At 42.3% G+C, this 19,728-nt stretch overlaps 2 protein-coding genes across 6 annotated transcripts in view; one reads left to right on the top strand and one right to left on the bottom strand.

The window, feature by feature from the left end:
- Window positions 1-9,250, top strand: part of TSPAN11 (tetraspanin 11) — a 219,058-nt gene extending 209,808 nt beyond the window's left edge. The window contains exon 9 of the mRNA XM_084623710.1: window positions 9,063-9,250. Coding sequence (XP_084479836.1) covers window positions 9,063-9,083 — 21 coding nt within the window. The 3' untranslated portion in view covers window positions 9,084-9,250. The remainder of the gene's footprint in view (window positions 1-9,062) is intronic.
- The window catches only part of TSPAN9 (tetraspanin 9), a 262,785-nt gene that overhangs the window by 7,856 nt on the left and 235,201 nt on the right, over window positions 1-19,728 (bottom strand). For all 5 annotated transcript variants that reach the window (XM_084623655.1, XM_084623656.1, XM_084623657.1 and 2 more), the window contains one exon: window positions 2,614-2,805. In XM_084623655.1, coding sequence (XP_084479781.1) covers window positions 2,614-2,805 — 192 coding nt within the window. The remainder of the gene's footprint in view (window positions 1-2,613; window positions 2,806-19,728) is intronic.

Genomic DNA, 19,728 nt, shown 5'->3' with positions numbered 1-19,728 from the left:
TTTAGCCAAAAGTATAGACAAGCCTTAAGTGTAAACCTGTCTTTAAGCAATGTTTATGTCACTCTAGTTTCATCTCTTGACTGTGCAGTTCACTGGAGCATAGACAGAGAAAGCAGACAATTCCAGCATATTCCTCAGTATGTTCAGCAAATTGAACCCAGACACAAAACCTGCTGCCACAAAGATAAAATTTCCCCTGGTGAAGGAACAAATTCCCAGCAGATAAGCTTTAACTGCATTTGACTATTTTTTGTGCAAAAATTATGTTATTACTTTGCACTTTTATAGCACCTTTCAAATAAGGATCTCAAAGCACTTTTCAAATCTTAGTATTAGTTTGCAGCAAATCACTACGGTATGTCTACACTGCAATCAGTGTGATTGCAGCATGTGTAGACACACCTGAGTTAGCTTTAATTTAGCTACTTGAATAATAATAGCAGCAAAGCCACTGCAGCACGAGCCCTTGGTATGTTCCCCAGCAGCTAGCCTATGCTGCTCCGGCGTCACTGATATTCTTATTGGAGCTAGCTAGATCAAAGCTAGCTCAGGTATGTCTACTATGGGCTGCAGTCACACCTCCAATGGAAGTGCAGACATACCCTATGGTGCATCTAAACATGCTCAGTCATGGGAACACACTTACCCACTCTGGTTGCCTCCCAAAGTGTGAGCTCCAGTATTTGTTACTGCTTTTAATGACCAACAGAGGTCTCAAATGCACCAGCAGACCAGACACATCCAGGGTTTTAAGGGCAGTTCGGACTACAGGGGTGTGACAGCACCCCTGTACAGATGCTGTGGGTGTGAACTAAGAGGTTCCTAGTTTGCATTAACACAGTCTTCTTCAAACAAGACTGCACTAATGTGAAGTAGGAACATTTTAGTTTGTGCCCGCAGCATCTACACAGAGTAGTTATACCGTAGCTCTTTGGTGCACATGGCTATTCATGCAGAGCAGTGTAGACAAGCCCTTAACCCCTTTGTTATTACCTTCTGAGGCAATTTCAAAATATAAAGAGACAATGGCAAATACTTTTTAGCAATACATTTAGATTTTGCGTTTTACAAATGAATTCTAATATGAAGAGAAATATTTTCATGATTTTTTTTTAAATTTCAATAGAGAGGATTTGTTTAAAAAGGAAACATTTCTCAACACCATTGGAAACACAACCAGCAGCATTGCAGCTAACTGTTTGAGACTTAGAGAGTAAAATTAACTAGTCTGTTTTCACTGGCCAAGCTGAATGAAACACAAAAAATAAAGAAACAGCATAAATAGAGAAGAGCAAATTATATCTGCACATTTCCCGCAACTTTAATAACCTGAAGTGACATTCATCATTTTTTTTATAAAAAAATCCACGTTTATATGATAACATCACTACCCCCCGGACTTAGTAACCCCCGGACTTAGGAACCTGGCTTTCTCCTCACATGAAGACGCTGCACTTCCAACCAGCAGAGGTGACTAAGCTGGAGTTCTATGATTTTAAACAGGAAGGGGCTGCTGGCAGAGTCTAGAATTCACTCGCAATTTTAGGCCCACCAAGAGTCCAGAATTATTAACCTGCATGGCCCAGTGGAGATCAGAAGTATTAACCATAACAGGATTCAAAAAAGAACTAGATAAATTCATGGAGGATCGGTCCACCAATTGCTATTAGCCAGGATGGGCAGGAATGGTGTCCCTAGCCTCTATTTGCCAGAAGCTGGGAATGAGTGACAGGGGATGGATCATTTGATGATTACCTGTTCTGTGCATTCCCTCTGGGGCACCTGGCACTGGCCACCATCGGAAGACAGAATACTGGGCTAGATGAACCTCTGATCTGATCCAGTAGATCCATTCTTATGTTAACTTTTGGGGCACAGTGATTTTCCTGGGCCTTTGATAAGGGGCAGAGTAAAGACTGATGGTGGATTATTGGAGTAGTTATCATTAATGCTTTCAGGACAATTCTTCTAATGTTGAAATTTCTGGATGAATTGCTTGCCTGGCAGCTGTTTTGTGCTTAACTGTACAGTGAGGATTGTTCCTGGTTTGTATTTCATGTTTAATTTATGGTAGTACCTAGACAGGGGGAAATGTTTATAAAAATAAACAAATATAGTGACATATTTGAATAAAACCAAGCAGTGGTATCATTCCACTATATAACTCTCACTACACAATTCCAGAGGAGGAGGATTTTTAAGTTACCCTATCGAGTTTAATTGAGAATACCTGCTACAGAATTACATACATTGGTTTTGAAAGTCAATAGAAACATTATTCCCTAATACGTTCTTTCCCATACAGGTCACTTTTAAAGTAAGCAGTGAAGTAGGGGTCTGTATCCATGGTCATAGAGTCACAGAGTCATTCATAGAGTCACAGAGTCATAGATTCCAGGGCCAGAAGGGACCACTGTGATCATCTAGCCTGACCTTCGGTATAACACAGGCCATAGACTTTCCTCAGAAACATTTCTGTTTGATCTAGAGCATATATTTTAGAATTTAAAAACTGCCAGTGATGGAGAATGCACCAAAACTCTTGGTGAATTGTTCCAACGGTTTATAACCAACTTAAAAACTGATACCTTATTTCCAGTACAGGTTACTTACACTTAGAAGGAGGCACTTGTTTTCCTTGATAGCACCCAGACAACCCAAAAAGCCAGTCACCATGATGATTGTACCAATGGCAATGACAAGATTGGCAGCTGAAAATGATGGAAAGCTGGGAGAAAATGTGGCAAAGTTTCCTTGTGACACTGATAGCCATATTCCCACGCCCAACAGTCCACAGCCGCATAACTGCAAAGAGAGAAAGGTAAAAGCCAACATTAAAAAAGGGGCATATTTCAGTTTCCAAACAAAAAAGTAGTTTGTGGGGTTTAAACTAGTTAAGTGATCAGCCGTAACACTTCATTGCTTGGTGCTAAAAGAATGTGAAATTCAATTTCTTACCTGCAAAACTGTCTTACCTTAGGTTACCATTCAAAGCAAAGATATGGCAGGGTTCTCTCTCTCTCTTTTTAAGAATTAATGAGCAAATCCCACTATTGCCCCTGCAGTGGGGCTCCAGACAGTGGAAGAAGGTGTAGTTTTGATGCACAAGGGGAAGAACAGAATTTGAGGGAATGATAGAAGGATGCATATACCCTCTGCTCAGGTATGGAGCCCCATTCCATGGGGGCTTCTGCATGGCAGCACACAAGTCCATGCATCCACACCACATGGACTGGGGAGGGAAGGTCTCAGAGGCAATTGCAATTATCATCACTCTGTGCCCTGAGGGAAGGATTTCTTCCCTACCCTTCTGCCCCAGGGCTTGGTCATACTATTCAGGCTGGATCTAGGATTTGGCCCGTGTGACCTCATTGCTGCCCCATTGTGTTTTATGAGGCAAAGATCAGATTCCTAAGTGGATGACCTATGCAAAATCCTAGTAATCTGTTGCAGTGAAGGACTCTGGCTATTGCCAAGGAAAATACAAGGTTATTAATAAATAAATACAAAATTAATAAGCCTTTGGTTTTCATTCTTAACAATTTTGCAGGTTCAGGAAATGTGTCTCTCCACCTGCACTGTGTGTGTCGGGAGACAGCAGCCAACTCCAAATGTTCAGGAAGCTGATAGTGTCAACTCGTTTTACTGTGGCTATAATAAACCAAGTTATTTTAGTACAGATTCAAAATGGCTGCCCCTGCATCCTGGTGCCAAATGTCTACCTGTGAACATGTGGGATGCCCAAACAAAGTGGTAACACTGTGATTGAAAGCTGGGAAGTATTTGTAGGCAGCTTTCTGCAGTACTTCATGCAGCTAGCTCTGACTGACATTAAAGGTGAAATTCCCATTGACTTCAATGGGCGCAGGATTGAAGAGAACCCTAAACTAGAAGCACTATGCAGTCATCAAACCATGACAATTGTAGGAAGGAGAAAGCCACAAAGCATTCATTGCAGTGACGCACTAGCACTTGCTGCTGTTTGTCTGTCAGCTTCAGCAAATCGCCACAGCACTTCTCAGCAATTAGCCAAGTTCTGCCTCATCCGGTGTCCGGCCTCGTTGCCCATGTGCATCCTGCACTAGGCAACAGCTGGCACTCAGACTGGGACTCTCCAGCTGAGCAGTTAGTAGCTATACTAAGCTCGGGCTCAGTCCTGCAAGGTACTGAGCATTCCGGCCCTGATCCAGCACAATGGAAAAGAACATGCTGACATGTGAACAGTCCCATTGATTTCAATGGCATTAGACATCTGCTCAAAGTTAAGCATGTGTGTAAGTGCTTTTGCTGGATGAGAAGCCTAGGCTCAGCTAGAAGTTGCTCTTTGTGCATCTGCCACCTTCCTGACTGCAGGAAAATAACTCCTGAAATAATAAATGTTCAGGGTTTCAGAGAAGCCCTGTTTTGACCTCTTCTGATCAGAGAAAATGCCGTTCATAGGGAGGAGCAGAACACAAGCCAGAGAGAGAGAACCTTTTGCTTAGCTGGAACAACTGATTCAAGACATGCTGAGGGTCTGCAGGGGACTATTTAGAAAGGTCCTCAGATCTCAGCATGCTCTCCCCTTTTATCTATTTTGCACATGTTTCACATTTAAACACAAGTTCATGGGGAAAATCACTTAATTCAAGCTAAAGCTACATTTGCAATCTGAACCCACAAAATTGCTGGTGCTCAAATATCTTAGTGATTAATGTAGTATAAACACACTAGACAAAGTAAATTAGATTAAATATTGAATCCCATCTAGCCAACTGATTTTTTAAACCTATTAGTGTATCCTTAAGATGGCTATAACTTAAAGAGATGAGAGAAAAATAGATTATTTAATTTATTATTACTATATTTATTGGTATTTTCCCCTATTTTTCCCATTTTGTTTTCTGTTTGTGTTTGACAACACTTCATATGTAGTCAGGTTCCATTCACCTATGTTTTGCTGATGATCAGTTGCACGAGCAACAATATCATCCCTCTCATACACTGCTGTGGGGGATGGAGCGTATTCTAACACATACTCTTCTCCCAACTCTGCATACACGGGGCCTGTCAGTAACACCAGCAGCAAATATTAAACAAACCAGTGATGAAGAGTCAGTTGACCGTTGTGTGCACAGAAAGGAAGGGAATGGGAGGAAGGATGGGCCCAAGCTAGTTTGGTGGTGTTGCTGCTGTCCCCCACCCCTTTAGGGCCCTTTTAAACATCAGCAGGGGAGCAGGGGAAAAAAATCACTTCAAATTAAAAATATTTAAGGACATACTGTTTTAAAGGGTGCTATATCAGAAAAATGTAGCTTATTTAAATGAGTGTCCCTTTCAGAGATCTGAAAACATTTTAAACTCCTTACACTAGGCATGCGCTGACTTTGTCAAGTGTGCTGCTGGCTTTTGCATTCTGTTGTGATGTGGACTCATTGTATAAACCTTCATGATAACTGTTTCCTAAAAAATAGTTTTGAAAATGCTTTATCACTCCCCTTTCCCGGCACGGCAGCCTGGGAAATGCAAGCTTAGAGTATGAGAGAGAAGGGGGTAAAGTGAGGCACAAATTTCCCTCTCCAGTACTGAGGTAGGACCGATAAAAATCACTAACTCCCTTCCAGTAAAGGTCTCCTCTATTTTGTCCTTGAATCTCTGCAGTTATGGTGCCTCAACCACCTCTCTCAGGAATCTGTTCCATGGCGCAGCTGCTCCGATTGTTAGATGAGAACGGCAACCACTTGTTCAGGACGGGAGTTTGAAAGTTCACAGGGTGAAGAGCAGCTCTCACCATGCAAAAGGCATTTAAGTTTTTAATTACAATTGGCATTTCCAAGCTTTGGGGGGCCCATGTTGCTGAAACCAATATTAGTTTAATATTAGTTTAAAACAATAGCAACATGGGACCCAATGGAAAGGACTGTCAATTATATATTACAGAAAAGGACCAAATATTTAATTCTTAAATAGTAAACACTGAAGCTTTTCTTCAGGGGTTGAAATCAACATGAAAAGCAAGTGCAACATTTGTTTGCGGTCACCACTGCAGGGCTCTCCGACTGCCAGTGTCTACATGGCCATATTCAGCACTAGGCTCAGAAATAGTCATCGTCATTAAACATTTAAATATACTTCAGAGACTGGCCGTAAATTTAGGAGTCTTTAGCACAGAGAAGATCGCTAAATCCATGGAAACGGATACGACTGCCTCGGTGGACTGGAGAAGAGAGGAGAATGGGATCTAGGACAAAACCTTAACGGAAGCTAACAGATTGGAGTAGAAGGGAGAATAAGCAGCCTTCAGAGGAGATGGCAGCAGTGGCAGGAAGAGAACAAGGAGAGCACAGAGTCATGGAAACCACAAGCACATAGGAAGGAGTCAGAGGAGAGGAAATCTAGGCAATGGAAGTGAAAGCACACTCACAGACCGTAAGATGAAGGAGAGAAGGGAGATAATACAGGATAGTAGCTGAAGAGTCACATGGGGTGAGGAAAGGTTTGTTTCAAATCTGGGATATAAAGTGTCCTTGTAGATGAATGGAAAGGAGCAAGTGGAAAGAAAGGGGAAATGACGGGGCATCAGACATACTGAGGGAGGATAGCTAGCAGGAGGGCATGAGATGAGGGACTAGGTAAACAGTAGATGATAAAGGAAGACCTCAGAATCAGACACGAGAGTAGAAGAAGAGAACGATGGAGCGCAGAGGGAAGGAGGAATGACACTCCTGCCAGCATCATTTTTATTTTTGAAAAAACTGACTAAGATCTTGGGCAGAGGTGAGTTCAGAAGAGGGGGACAGCTAGGCAGGGCCAGATTAACGCAGGGGCTTTAGGGGCTGCAGTCCAGGGCCCCGGGCTAAGGGGGGCCCCGGCACAGCAGGGCTCAGGCAGGCTGCCTGCATGCCATGGCCCCACGCCTCTCCCGGAAGTGGCCAGCTGCTGGCACGTCTCTGCGGTCCCGGGCGGGGAAGGGAGGCACATGGAGCCTGCCTGAGCCCTGCTGTGCCGCCAGCCAGGAGCTGCCTATGGTAAAAGCCTCACAGCTGGAGCCTGCACCTCACACCCCCTCCTGCACCCTAAACCCCTGCCCCAGGTCAGAATCCCCCTTGCACCAAACTCCCTCCCAGAGCCCGCGCCCTTCATGCTCTCCTGCACCCAAACTCTCTGCCCCAGTCTGGAGCCCCCTCCTACTATCAAACTCCCTCCCAGAAAGAAACAGCTATTATAACAGCTGTTCTAACGTAAGAAGTAGGCTACTTTGAATAAACTTAACTATATTCTACATGTTTTAAGACTGAAATGTAACCCCAGAGTGGCTTTATGTTAATTAAAAGGCTAGCATTAATAGCCTCAATGCCATAATTGTAATCATTTTGTTGTGTACAGGGGCCCCACAAAATCTAATAGCCTGGGGCCCACAGAAGAGTTAATTCAGCCCTGCAGCTAGAAAGAGTGTTCCAGGAAAGATTCAAAGATAAACTGTACATTTGTGGAGATGGGGTTTGGAGACAAGCAAATCAATATGGCAAGATAAAATCATAGTTTAGAAAGGAAGACAACAGAGCTGAGAAGAGAGAGAACTAACTTAAAGTGCAGGCTGTCCGCAAAGTCACAAGACTGTCTCCAAAAGCATTCCACAGGATGGGTACAAAAATGGAGATAGCTCTGAGAGGAGCAAGAGAACCAAGGCTGAGGCGCAGAGCGGTGGACAGAGAGATACGATCTTCCAATCGGGAGGACCGTGCATTCACTTCCACGAGAGACAGTCATTCACAGTAATGAATGCTGAACTTCTGTAAGTCACCTGCTTACAGGAACAAGAAAGGGTCACCCACAACCCTAGTATGAGCTATCTGTGCTCCCATTCAGCACATTACTATGGCCAAAAAGAAACATATGATATTTGAAATTTAGTGTTTGAAACAAAGACCCCAGAAACTAGTGAAATATCGATCCCATTCCAAGACAGGGCAACAGAATACACTATGGAAATGAAATTTGACTCAAATGCTGAATGGAAAGATTATGGAAGCATCCGGGAGAGGATTCCTTCATAGTGGGAAATACAAGAGTTGTGATATTAGCCTAAACAACTGCTCCATCTAAGCCTGGTATCCCCTCCTCCAGCAATGGCCAATACCTGATGCCTCAGAGAAAGAAAAGCCAACTGGCCAGTTGTGCAATTCATAAGTGTGGATAATTCCTTCCTGATCATGCCAGTGATCATGTTACACACCAAAGTTTGTGATCTGATTATGAGTTCCTCTCTTTGTAGCTTTACAGCTGTAAATGTTAGTAGCATGTTAAAATTAGCCAGCATTTCTAAATCAACCACGTAGTTGTCCTGATGACCAGCTGTGGTTGATTTCACAGGTTGACTAGCCAGTATGTAAAGGATAATGTCCTTTAGCTTGTTATTTCATAGACTTTTTATTTTCCTTCATGTATTGTGCTTCAGTATGTTGTTATACACTCAATACCCAAAAAATGAAGTTGTAAAATACACAAGAACATCAGATGACAGGAGTAATATTTCAAACCCAGTGCAAACCTACACTTTAATATAAGTATCTGGCTTGACTAAAAGGGGAGAAAGTAAAAAGAAAGGCCAGACATTTTAGGATGAAAGAAATGACACATACCACAACTTCCACAAGGTGGCATTCTGTACTGATTACAAGTGCCTAGGTTTACTTTTAAGCAAACTACACCTTATTTTTCTCTCTACAGAACGGCTCAGATTTTGTGCTACCTTTTCAATTTTCCTATCCTTAATTATCCTGCTGAAAATTCATATTCTTCATGCTGAAGATTTATGTTCTAGCCTTAGACCCTGGGCCAAATTCTACTCTCCATGCACTGGTGTAAATCTCTAAAAACCCAACTGACTTCAGATTTAAACCAGTGTAAGTGAGAGCAGAATCCAGCCTGAAACTACATATTTTGAGAATAAGACAGCTTCCTTCAAAACTTTAACCTTTTAATTACACAGAGAGAGAGAGAGAAAATGGAAAAGAGGAAAGATTATGCGTTTATTTCTATTTATTGTTGAGGATCTTGTCCTCTTTCCTTTTCCACAACAGAATTACAGAAGGAGGAGCTGAGTGAGGAGATATCTGAGCCTTTAGCGATTATCTTCGAAAACTCATGGAAGACGGAAAAGATTCAAGAGGACATGGAAGAGAGCAAATACAGTGCCAATCTATAAAAAGGGGGAAAAGGACCAACCGGGGCATTACAGACCAGACAGTCTAACTTCAGTACACAGAAAGATAATGGCACAAATATTCACCTAGAAGATGATAAGGTTTTAAGTAATAGTCAGCATGGATTTGTCAAGAACAAATCACATCAAACCAACCTAATGGCTTTCTTTGACAGGGTAACAAGACTTTGGATGGGGGGAAACAGCAGATGTGGTACATCTTGACTTTAGTAAGCCTTCTGATACTATCTCACATGACCTTCTCATAAACAAACTAGGGAAATACAATCTAGATGGAGCTACTATAAGGTGGGTGCATAACTGGTAATTCTTTTGCTCTACTCTGCGCTGATAAGGCCTCAACTGGAGTACTGTGTCCAGTTCTGGATGCCACATTTCAGGAAAGATAAGGTCAAACTGGAGAAATCCCAGGGAAGAGCAACAAAAACGATTAAAGGTCTGGAAAATATGACCTATGAGTAAGGCTAACATTGTGTCAGGGATATTTTTAGTAAAAGTCATGGACCGGTCATGGGCAATAATGAAAAATATATGAAAGCCCATGACCTGTTCTTGACTTTTACTAAAAATATCCCTGACAAAATGGGGAGCCTGGGCAGCTGCGGGTGGCTGGGAGCTCCAGGGGCCCCCTCCGCTGGTGGCCCTGAGTTGCGTGGCTCCCCGCACCTCTCCTGACAGCCCAGAGCTGTGGGGTTCCTCCTGTCACCAGCAGCCGCCAGCAGCTCTGGGGTTCTCCCCTGCCACGCAGGGGTGACTGGGAGCAGCGGGGGTACCCCCCTGCTGCCCGGGAGCTCTGAGGGTCCCTCCTGCTGTCCACACTGGCCGGAAGCGGCGGCTGTTCCCCCTGCCACCCACGGCGGCCAGCTCCAAGAGTCCCCCCGATGCTCACAGCGGAGGGGAGCGGCAGGGGTGCCCTGTGATGCCTGCGATAGCCAGGAGTAGCAGGGAGCTCCGAGAGTCCCCCCTGCCACCCGGGGACGCAGGAAGCTGCGGGGGTCCCCCATGCCACCCACAGCATAGAGAAGTGGTGGGGGTGCCCCTTGCCACCTGCTGTGGCTGGGAGCTGAGGGGACTCCTGCCACCCAGAGTAGCGGGGGTACCCCAGAGCTCCATGCCTCCGCAGGTGGCAGGGGACCCTGCAGCTCCCAGCCAGTGCTGGCTGAAGTCATGGAGGTCTTTGGAAGTCACAGATTCCATGACTTCTGTGACCTCTGTGACTAAATCGCAGCCTTACCTATGAGGAAAGATTTAAAAAAATAATAATTTGTTTGATATGGAGAAGAGAAGCCTGAGGGGGGACATGATAACTGTTTTCAAGTACATAAAATGTTGTTATAAGGAGGAGTGTGAAAAATTGTTCTCCTGAACCTCTGAGGGTAGGACAAGAAGCAAATGGGTTTAAATTACAGCAAGGGAAATTCAGGTTGGACATCAGGAAAAACTTCCCAACTGTCAGGGTGGTTAAGCACAGGAACAAATTGCCTAGGGAGGTTGTTGAATCTCCATCACTGGAGGTTTTTCAGAACAGGTTAGACAAACACCTGTCAGGAATGGTCTAGTTATTAGTTAGTTCTGCCTTGAGTGCAGGGGACTGAACTAGTTGACCTCTTGAGGTCCCTTCCAGCCATACACTTTTAGAAATAGAAAATACGTACTGAGTCATCTTCGCCATCCCTCTGTGGCTTTAGGATTGTTCACCATATTCTCCTATACTTTTGCTCAGCCTTAAGTTACTCAAGTGATGGTGCTTCCACCATTTTGCCCAGGGATATTATTCTATCGTCTAAGAAATCTCACTGGATTTCCCCCCACCCCCGATATTAATCTAAAAAGCACTTCTGCTGAATTCCCTCTTATTATTCCAAATTATAACTCCTTACATCACCCTAAAAACTTCTCTCTCTCCTTGGGGTTTATATTCTACAAATACCTTTATAAAAGTATTATTTTACACATTCATAAACTTATACTTTAGTTATCATGTGCTCAAGCTACACTAAACATATTTAGGGCTTCTTGAAAGATCTTTCCTCAGAAGTCACTCTCCAGACTCAGAATCATTTTGCTATCTTTCTCATGAATTCATAGATTCATAGATACTAAGGTCAGAAGGGACCATTATGATCATCTAGTCTGACCTCCTGCACAACACAGGCCACAGAATCTCACCCACCCACTCCTGCAAAAAACCTCACCTATGTCTGAGCTATTGAAGTCCTCAAATCATGGTTTAAAGACTTCAAGGAGCAGAGAATCCTCAAGCAAGTGACCCGTGCCCCATGCTACAGAGGAAGGCGAAAAACCTCCAGAGCCTCTTCCAATCTGCCCTGGAGGAAAATTCCTTCCCGACCCCAAATATGGCAATCAGCTAAACCCTGAGCATAAGGGCAAGATTCACCAGCCAGATACTACAGAAAATTCTTTCCTGGGTAACTCAGATCCCACCCCATCTAACACCCCATCACAGGCCATTAGGCCTATTTACCATGAATATTTAAAGATCAATTAATTACCAAAATCATGTTCTCTCTCCAAAAAGTCAACATACATCTGATATTGTGGTGACCTGAAAGAAATACAGTATTCTACAGGAAGTCTTACTAGAGTCATATGTAAGAAAATGGGCTCTGATCTTGTGGTGTCTTAGAAAACACAAGAACCCTTATGTGTGAACTCAAAGAAGAGGCCTTCTAAGTGGAAGCATCATTCAAAGCAGCAAACAGGTTATTTGGTTGCATTAAACAAGGGAAAGAAAATATAGAAAATAATATAAGTATGATATTCAACAATGGAGCACTGTGTCCATATTTAGTCATCTTATTTTAAACAAGATATGGTAAAGATTGAAAAGCCAAGAGAAGGACAACACAGATGGTCAGAGGTATTCCAAAACTGACATACTATATGAAGGGAGATTGTATACAGGATTATCTAGCCTAGAAGGCATTATTAAAGAGGATATGAATGAAGTATTCAGAACTATGAAGGTCAGAGTGAAAATTGATCGGCCCCTCTATTTTCACCTTATCCCACAATGAAAATAAGTGGACACTTGACAATTAATGCACAGTACATTTTGCTTCATGCAGCATATAGGTAATTTGAGGAACTCTTTGCCACAGAAGATTATCAAAGTAAAATACTGTGGCTATAATTTACAAAAGTGGCTGGATAATTACATTACCACTAATGGCATTTGTTGTTTTGCAGGCTAAAATAAAGATAATGATGTTTCATACTTCCTGGAGCAAGATAACCCACCCAGGGTCAGGCAAAGCTACTGAGCAGCAAACAAATGATGAGGAAGGGAAAGTAGGAAGGCAAGACCTAGTAAATTTTACTAGCAGAATAAGCTGTCATTAGAAGAAACAACAGCTGGAACAATGAGTGACAACCAAAGGAACCAAGGTTGCCTGAAGCAGAAGCTACTTCATATTTAATTTGCTACATGAAGAACAAAAGAGGACATATATGCACAAAATACAGCTGATTTCTTTTCCTGAACTTGAGCCAGTGAGATTCCAGAAGCATCTGAAGTCACCGAGACATATTAGGGTATCTGAATCTGACAAAGGTAGGCAATGCCTGGAGGAAAAGGCTGAAACCACATAATGAACAGATATGCAGAAACAGTGAACATGGAAAAATGTTGCAACAAGAAAGAAAGAAAGACAGAAAGAAATTTACTCTTGACATCAGATAGTTTACCACTGAAGAAATACAGGGACTAAGCGAAGGCTTAGGACAGATGTAAGAACATCCAAGTACAGCAAGCAAATACCGAGAGAAAGCCACTAGAGACAAAGAAGAGAGACAAGTGATCTTGATTTGTAATTTCACATTGAAGAACATGTCCTGGTTCAGATACAGAGAACACTCCATTTTCTGGAACAGATTTACGGGTAATACAGATGATATTCTGAAAAATGACAGGAACTCCCCACTTATAGTCCACCTGGGAAGGACCCAGGTGAAGGGAGATGAGGCAAAATCAAGAATGAACTGACAGACAGAAAAGCAGAAATGGAGGTCAATGCAGGTAATCTACTCAGGAGACCTTCAGTGATAAGGAGAGACTTTTTGGATTTGATGACCCTCCACTCCACTGAAGCAGATGGCATACCAAACTCCTGGTTTCTCAATTGGCTGGGCTTGTTAGAAGGTCTTTAAACAAGCCAGAACATTAGCACAAGGGGAACTTTCTCTTAGCTCAAAAAGTCTGAGGCTTTGTCTACACTACAGTTTTGTTGGCACAAGGCAGCTTTTGTTGAAAACAGTGGAGGTGTACACACTACAACGTTCCCACCGCCAACAAAACTCTCCTGCTTTGCCAACAAAATAAAACCACCTTGACGAGAGGCATAGAGCTTTTTGTGTCAAAGTTAGATTGATGAAGTGTCAGTGTAGACACTGCATTTGTTATGTCGCCGTAACTGGCCTCCAGGAGATATCACACAATGCCCACTATGACCGCTCATTGTTTTGAACTCCACTGCCCTGCATACAGCTACAAAAACATGCACTCCGCCCCTTTCAAAGCCCCAGGAAGTTTTGAAACTGCTCAGTGTGGAAAGCTCACATAAGTACTGTCCAGCTGAGCATGCCGGCTCCTGGCAGTAAACACACTCCTGCGTGGAGTACGGGTGTGTGTCCTGCTCTCTGTCAATGCAAGAGCTACTAGTGTGGATGTGCTCCACCGACACAAGGAGCAGTGTGGATATGCAACAGCAGTTTAATTAGTGGTGGCTCTACGTCAGCGTAACTTGTGTCGACAAAACTCTGTAGTGTAGATAACTGCCCACTATTTTGAATGATTTCTTGCAACATGGGATAACTCCAAATTGCTTAGCAATCTGTTCTACCTTGTGTTTAGCTGTGGCAGTCTGATTACCTTTCCTAGACCTGAAGAACAGCTCTGTGGAAAAGAAGTTAGTCCAGTAGTAGATATTACCTCACCCACCTTGTCACTCAACAAATGTGGTATACTTATAGACCACTCCTCTGTCAAAAGATAATACAGTGAATTTCCCATCTTTTTTTTTGTGGAGCCTCTCCACGCTTCTGAGTGGATTGGTGCCTGGGTAACCCACCAACATTGTGACCCCTTGTGCTATTGTCCCAGTACAGTTACCATGGTCCGTCTTTTTATCTATCCTCTTTTCTCTCATCTTTTCCCATTTTGATCACTTAACTAGCTTGCAATTTTTTTGTGGAGATAGGATCATGGATAGTAAGGCTAGAGAGGTAATGCCAAAGATTGCTCTTTTCCACCATCCAGAGACTTCTTAACTGGTCTCCTACAAAATAAGATGGATATTTTCTCTATATCAGTTTGGGGCCTGATCCAAAACTCATTTATGTCAATGGGAAGAGTCCCATTGACTTCAGTGTGCTCTGGAGGGAATGAAACTCACATGAAAATTAATTCAAGGCAGTACTGGATGCCTTTAATAAAAAAGTATTGTTCTATGTTCTGTTTTAACAGGGATGATGTGTGTAATATTAGTTCAATACTACCTTTATTGTGAAAGTACTGGTTTTCCCAACTGGAAAGTCCACCACCAGAAGAAGGGGTCTTTACATAATCACTGCTTTGTTGAGAGCATAATAGAGGCTATTGTGCAAAAAAAGCATAAGAATTAATGTACCGGTATCCTAAGTGTCCACATACAGAGGCAAGAAATATAGGAAATAAAGAAGGTGAGCTACAGGTGGTAATTAAGGATGCAGGTTGTGGGAATTTATTTATGTTTACCTGAAAATTTCCTTTCTTTAAGTAATAAAGTTCACAGCAGCTTGGAGGCAGAACCAGACCTGCCCGTCACTGGTGTGGTTAGATGCTTGGCTACGTGTGTGTGTTCTCCCTGTGTGTTGCCCCAGCTCGGCGCAGACAGCTGGCACAGCAGACCTCGAGCAAACCGCCCAATGACCACAAGATCCATTAAGGTATGAAGGCGCCAGGCCAGGTTTATTGTTGACACAGCACGGTAGTAACACCTGTCAGACTCTAAAGAGGTTACTAAGACATGTATGCCCATAACAGTGGACGCAGCTCAGTGAATGGTGGAACTTTCTATTCCCGCCTCAGCTGGACCAAGACACTCTCTCAGAGATACCTCTTTATACCCTGATACAAACAAATTACGTACTGCCCCTCTGACACAGTTACTGTCCCCTGACATGGTTAGTTATTACACATTTCCTTGTATATGTTGGTTCGATTAAAACACATTTATTCATTACACTGTCATCCTGACCTTATCTTTTAGGAGGGATCAGTGTGTTCCTGTTCTCCTTGGGAAATGTTTTTGTACCATCCTTGATATCGGGGTATTCTGGTACCACTCTTCTGGACTGCGTTTGCATGAGCACTCTGTGTCTAGCACTTTTTAGGAATGTGTGTTTCTGCAATAGCCGCCCTGTTCCAGCCAGGTTCTGTGAGCTTGCAAACAGGCAGAGCCTGTCATTTGCTCACAGCCTGACTTCTGCTAACTTTGCTGTATATCAGCAAAGCTTGCCCACTACTTTAGCTCAGGCCTCTGATACATGGGCTTATATCTCTGGCTCTCTTTCTACTGCATTTGGCAGCAAGGGAATGTCCCCCCTCTTGAGGTTCCCTTTAGTTCTGTCAGCTTCTCAACCAGCATAATTCCATTCTACTTTCCTACATTATACATTGTGTTAACGATACTTTTTTTTTTTTAAAAAAAAGCACAACAGTTTCTGCCTCTGCAGACGATAGGGATAATCTCCCCTAATGAAATACACCAGAAGCTTTAGATGTCAGTTTCCATTTGTTCTGGATGACCATTTGTCTCCATGGTGAGCTGGATCTGTGGACCTTATTACGCATCAAAAAGAAATTTTCAGGTTATCACATATAACATTTTCCTATTCTTTCTCATGGTAAGGTCCACATATCCGTTACAATGGGAATTTTCATAGTGTGCCTCCAGGGTAGAAAGCAGAATCATCATTTAAATACAGAGAGGCAAAATGAGGTCAATCATATATCCTCTATCTTCTCGGGGCCCTGAAACATGGAGAATACTTTTGCCGAAAAATGGCAATGGCTAAAGCTGAATGACAATAAGTAAAATGGAATGAATTTATGTATTGATAGCCATGGGGCTGCCTTCAACAGACCCCAATGCAGAAGACATGAGTTCTCTGTCCTGAGTATGCCAGTGCTCCTACAGAATGGACTTGGATGCCTGACAAAAAAATATTTCCTGACTTAACTTTGGTAATGAATGCTATGACTGCTGTGAGTACTACGTGTCTGAATTAAAAGTACAATACTGGTCTCACCTGACAACTTCATAAACTCATCTGATTGGAAGCTATATGGAAGTTTACTTTAATGGATAGGAATTATAATGACTCCTGCCACAGCTTCCCATAGCTCCCATTGGCTGGGAACTGCAGGCAGCTGTGCAAATGTAAACAGACAGGTTGCCCACCACTGATATACGTAGATATAATCTGTATAGAGCTCTTATAAAAAAGCAGAATACAAGAAAAGCTCTGAGATAAGTGAAGTCCTGTAATGGAGAATACTTTGCAGGACTGGGACTTAAAGTGAAGAAGGAAAACTCAGTGGATGTAATATATTGTATTTGGATTTAGTAAAACATCTGATACTGTGTCTCTCAAAATCTGCATTGACAATTGAACAATTCCATAAGAGCATTCAGGTAAGATGAAAACTGCTTAATGACTAAACAAAGGATGATAAATGGCAATGGATCAATTTTTGTTGAGGGGTCTCATAGGGTAAAATATCGATTAGCGTTAGGACTGGTCTTATTTCATATTGTCATTAACGATCTAGAACAGACTGTAAACATCATGTTAATGAAATTCATATATGACAAATTGGAAGTATTTAAAAACACAAGTGAGAACTCAGATATAATTCAAAGGGGCCTAGAGAGATTAGTAGCACGGCGAGGAAATAAGAAAATTAGATTCAAGTGGGAAAAATACAGAGGTGATTGAAACCAGAAGGTCTTACAGGACTCTCAAACATCTGTTGAATGACTAAATACAGCGAAACATAGACCAAAGAGATTTCTAAATTACACAGGGAACAACTGCATGATCCAGAGAAGAAGCCATTATGGATTCTCTCCTCCCCATACAGAGGAATTGATTGAAAAGACAACATTAATTAAGGTTCGGAATTGTACACATACAGAAGTCAGGAAATTCAAAAGTCAAGGTTCTCACAGAAATATTATCTTGGTGCATTTATTAGAATGTGCAATTATGCTCAATTTGATAATACTACTGACAACAACAGTTCTATTTAGGTGTTTAAATAGAGTAATTAAGCTTTACAGCACATCCTTCCTATCAAACCCATTTTTCTCACTGCCAGGAAATAGGATGTCATCAGAATCTCTAAGCAGTGCATCCTAATGAATGAATATCCAAGACCTCAAGCTAACAAAACAGGTCTCAGCAGTAAGCCCTATTTCCTTAAGACATACAAGTCTAAGGACAAGTCTGGAACGTAAAGCTTGGGGATTAAGTTCGGTTTTGTATTTAATTCTTGTATATGAGCTATCTCCATATACAAATTTTAAACTCTACTCAAGAATGTAAACTGCAAATCTCTCTCTGGCTGTACATTTTTTAGAAAGTTACTTTAAAGCCATCAGCTTAGAGATTTTCCTAATTATTGTCCTAAATATTACCCTGCAATTGATTTCACTTGAAATGTGGATCTACTTTGAAAAGTGACTGTGTAGAAATGGCACCTTCTTTCAGAATGGATCTGCTTCCTGGATGTATTCAGAATCAGATCTGCTGACTTTGGTAGCTAAAGCAAGAGTTAACTGCTGTTTACTCCTGTTAGCCCTGCAGAACCAACCAACAGAGAACTAAAGAAGGAAACTATAGACCAGTCATCTGACTTTGATATCTGGGAAGCTACTAGAGCAATGTATAAAACATTCAATTTGCAAATGCCTGGAGGATGAAGGGATAATCACAAGCAGCCAGCATGGATTTACCAAGAACAAATCATGCCAAACCAGCTTGATTTCCTTCTTTGACAGGTTTCAGAGTAACAGCCGTGTTAGTCTGTATTCGCAAAAAGAAAAGGAGTACTTGTGGCACCTTAGAGACTAACCAATTTATTAGAGCATAAGCTTTCGTGATGCATCTGATGAAGTGAGCTGTAGCTCACGAAAGCTTATGCTCTAATAAATTGGTTAGTCTCTAAGGTGCCACAAGTACTCCTTTTCTTTCTTTGACAGGGTAACTGATTTCGTGGATAGGGGGAATGCAGTAGACATATTATACTTGGACTTCAGCAAGACTTTTGACACAGTCCCACATGACATTCTGATAAGTAAGATGAAGAAATGCAGCCTCGACAGAACTACCATTGAGTGGATACATAATTGGTTAAAAAAACACAAACAAAAAGTAACTATTAATGGAATGATGTTGGATTGGAGGGAGGTTTCAAGTGGGGTTCCACAGGGATCTGTTCTGGGTCCAATGTTGCAATTTTAGGTTGCATTAGCAGAGGCATAGCATGCAAGTCATTGGAGTGACAGTACCACTCTACATGGCGCTGGTTAGGCCTCAGCTGGAGGACTGTGTCCAATTATGGTGACCAATGTAAAAACAGGATGTGAAGAAACTGAAAAGGATCTAGCGGCAAGCAATGAAGATGATCAAAGGGATGGAATGCAAACCATTCGAACAAAGGTTGAAGGAACCGGGTATGTTTAGTTTGGGAAAGAGGAGATTAAAGAGGGATGCGATAGCTGTCTCCAAATACTTGAAAGGCTGCCACAAAAAAGAGAGAGAAAAGCTGTTCTCTTTTGCCACAGAGCGCAGGACAAGAGGCAGTGGGTTCAAACTACAGCACAGCAGATTTAGATTAAATCTCAGGAAAAACTTCCTAACTGTAAGAACAGTAAGACAATAGAACAGACTGCTTAGGGAGGTTGTGGAAGCGTCTTCATTGGGGATTGTCAAAAGGAAGCTGGATAGCCATCTGTCCTCGATGGTTTAGACACAACAAATCCTGCAACTTGGCAAGGGGTTAGACTAGATGACCCTTGTGGTCCCTTCTACTGATTTTAAGACAGAGAGAGTTGGATTCTATTCCTTCAGTTCTTTGAATCATTAACAGAATTTTTTTTTACTGCATTGCAACTGCAGTGCCAATCATTTACACCTGTGCAAGCCAAGCCCACTGAAGGCAGTAGGTTTGTACAGGTGTCACTAACTTGAGAGTCTTTAATTATAGGTAATGATGTGTGAGAAGGAAAGAGCCCAGGGTGAACCTGAGGGTTTGGAAGTTAGGGGGAAATACTGTCAGTTGTAAACTAAGCACATTTTATATAGAAATTAAGAGACAGACATTTTTAGTGTCACTTTTCAAAGCAGAAATGCAATTTAAGGGCAAACAGCACATCTGTATCAAATGCAAACTCCCAAAGGTTAGGGTGACCAGACATCAAGTGTGAAAAATCAGGATGGGGGTGGGGGGTAATAGA

Source organism: Lepidochelys olivacea, assembly GCF_965140295.1.
Source record: "Lepidochelys olivacea isolate rLepOli2 genome assembly, chromosome: 1".
NCBI lineage: Eukaryota > Metazoa > Chordata > Testudines > Cheloniidae > Lepidochelys > Lepidochelys olivacea.
The sequence above is the reverse complement of the archived record's forward strand: the minus strand, read 5'-3'. Positions and strand labels throughout refer to the sequence as shown.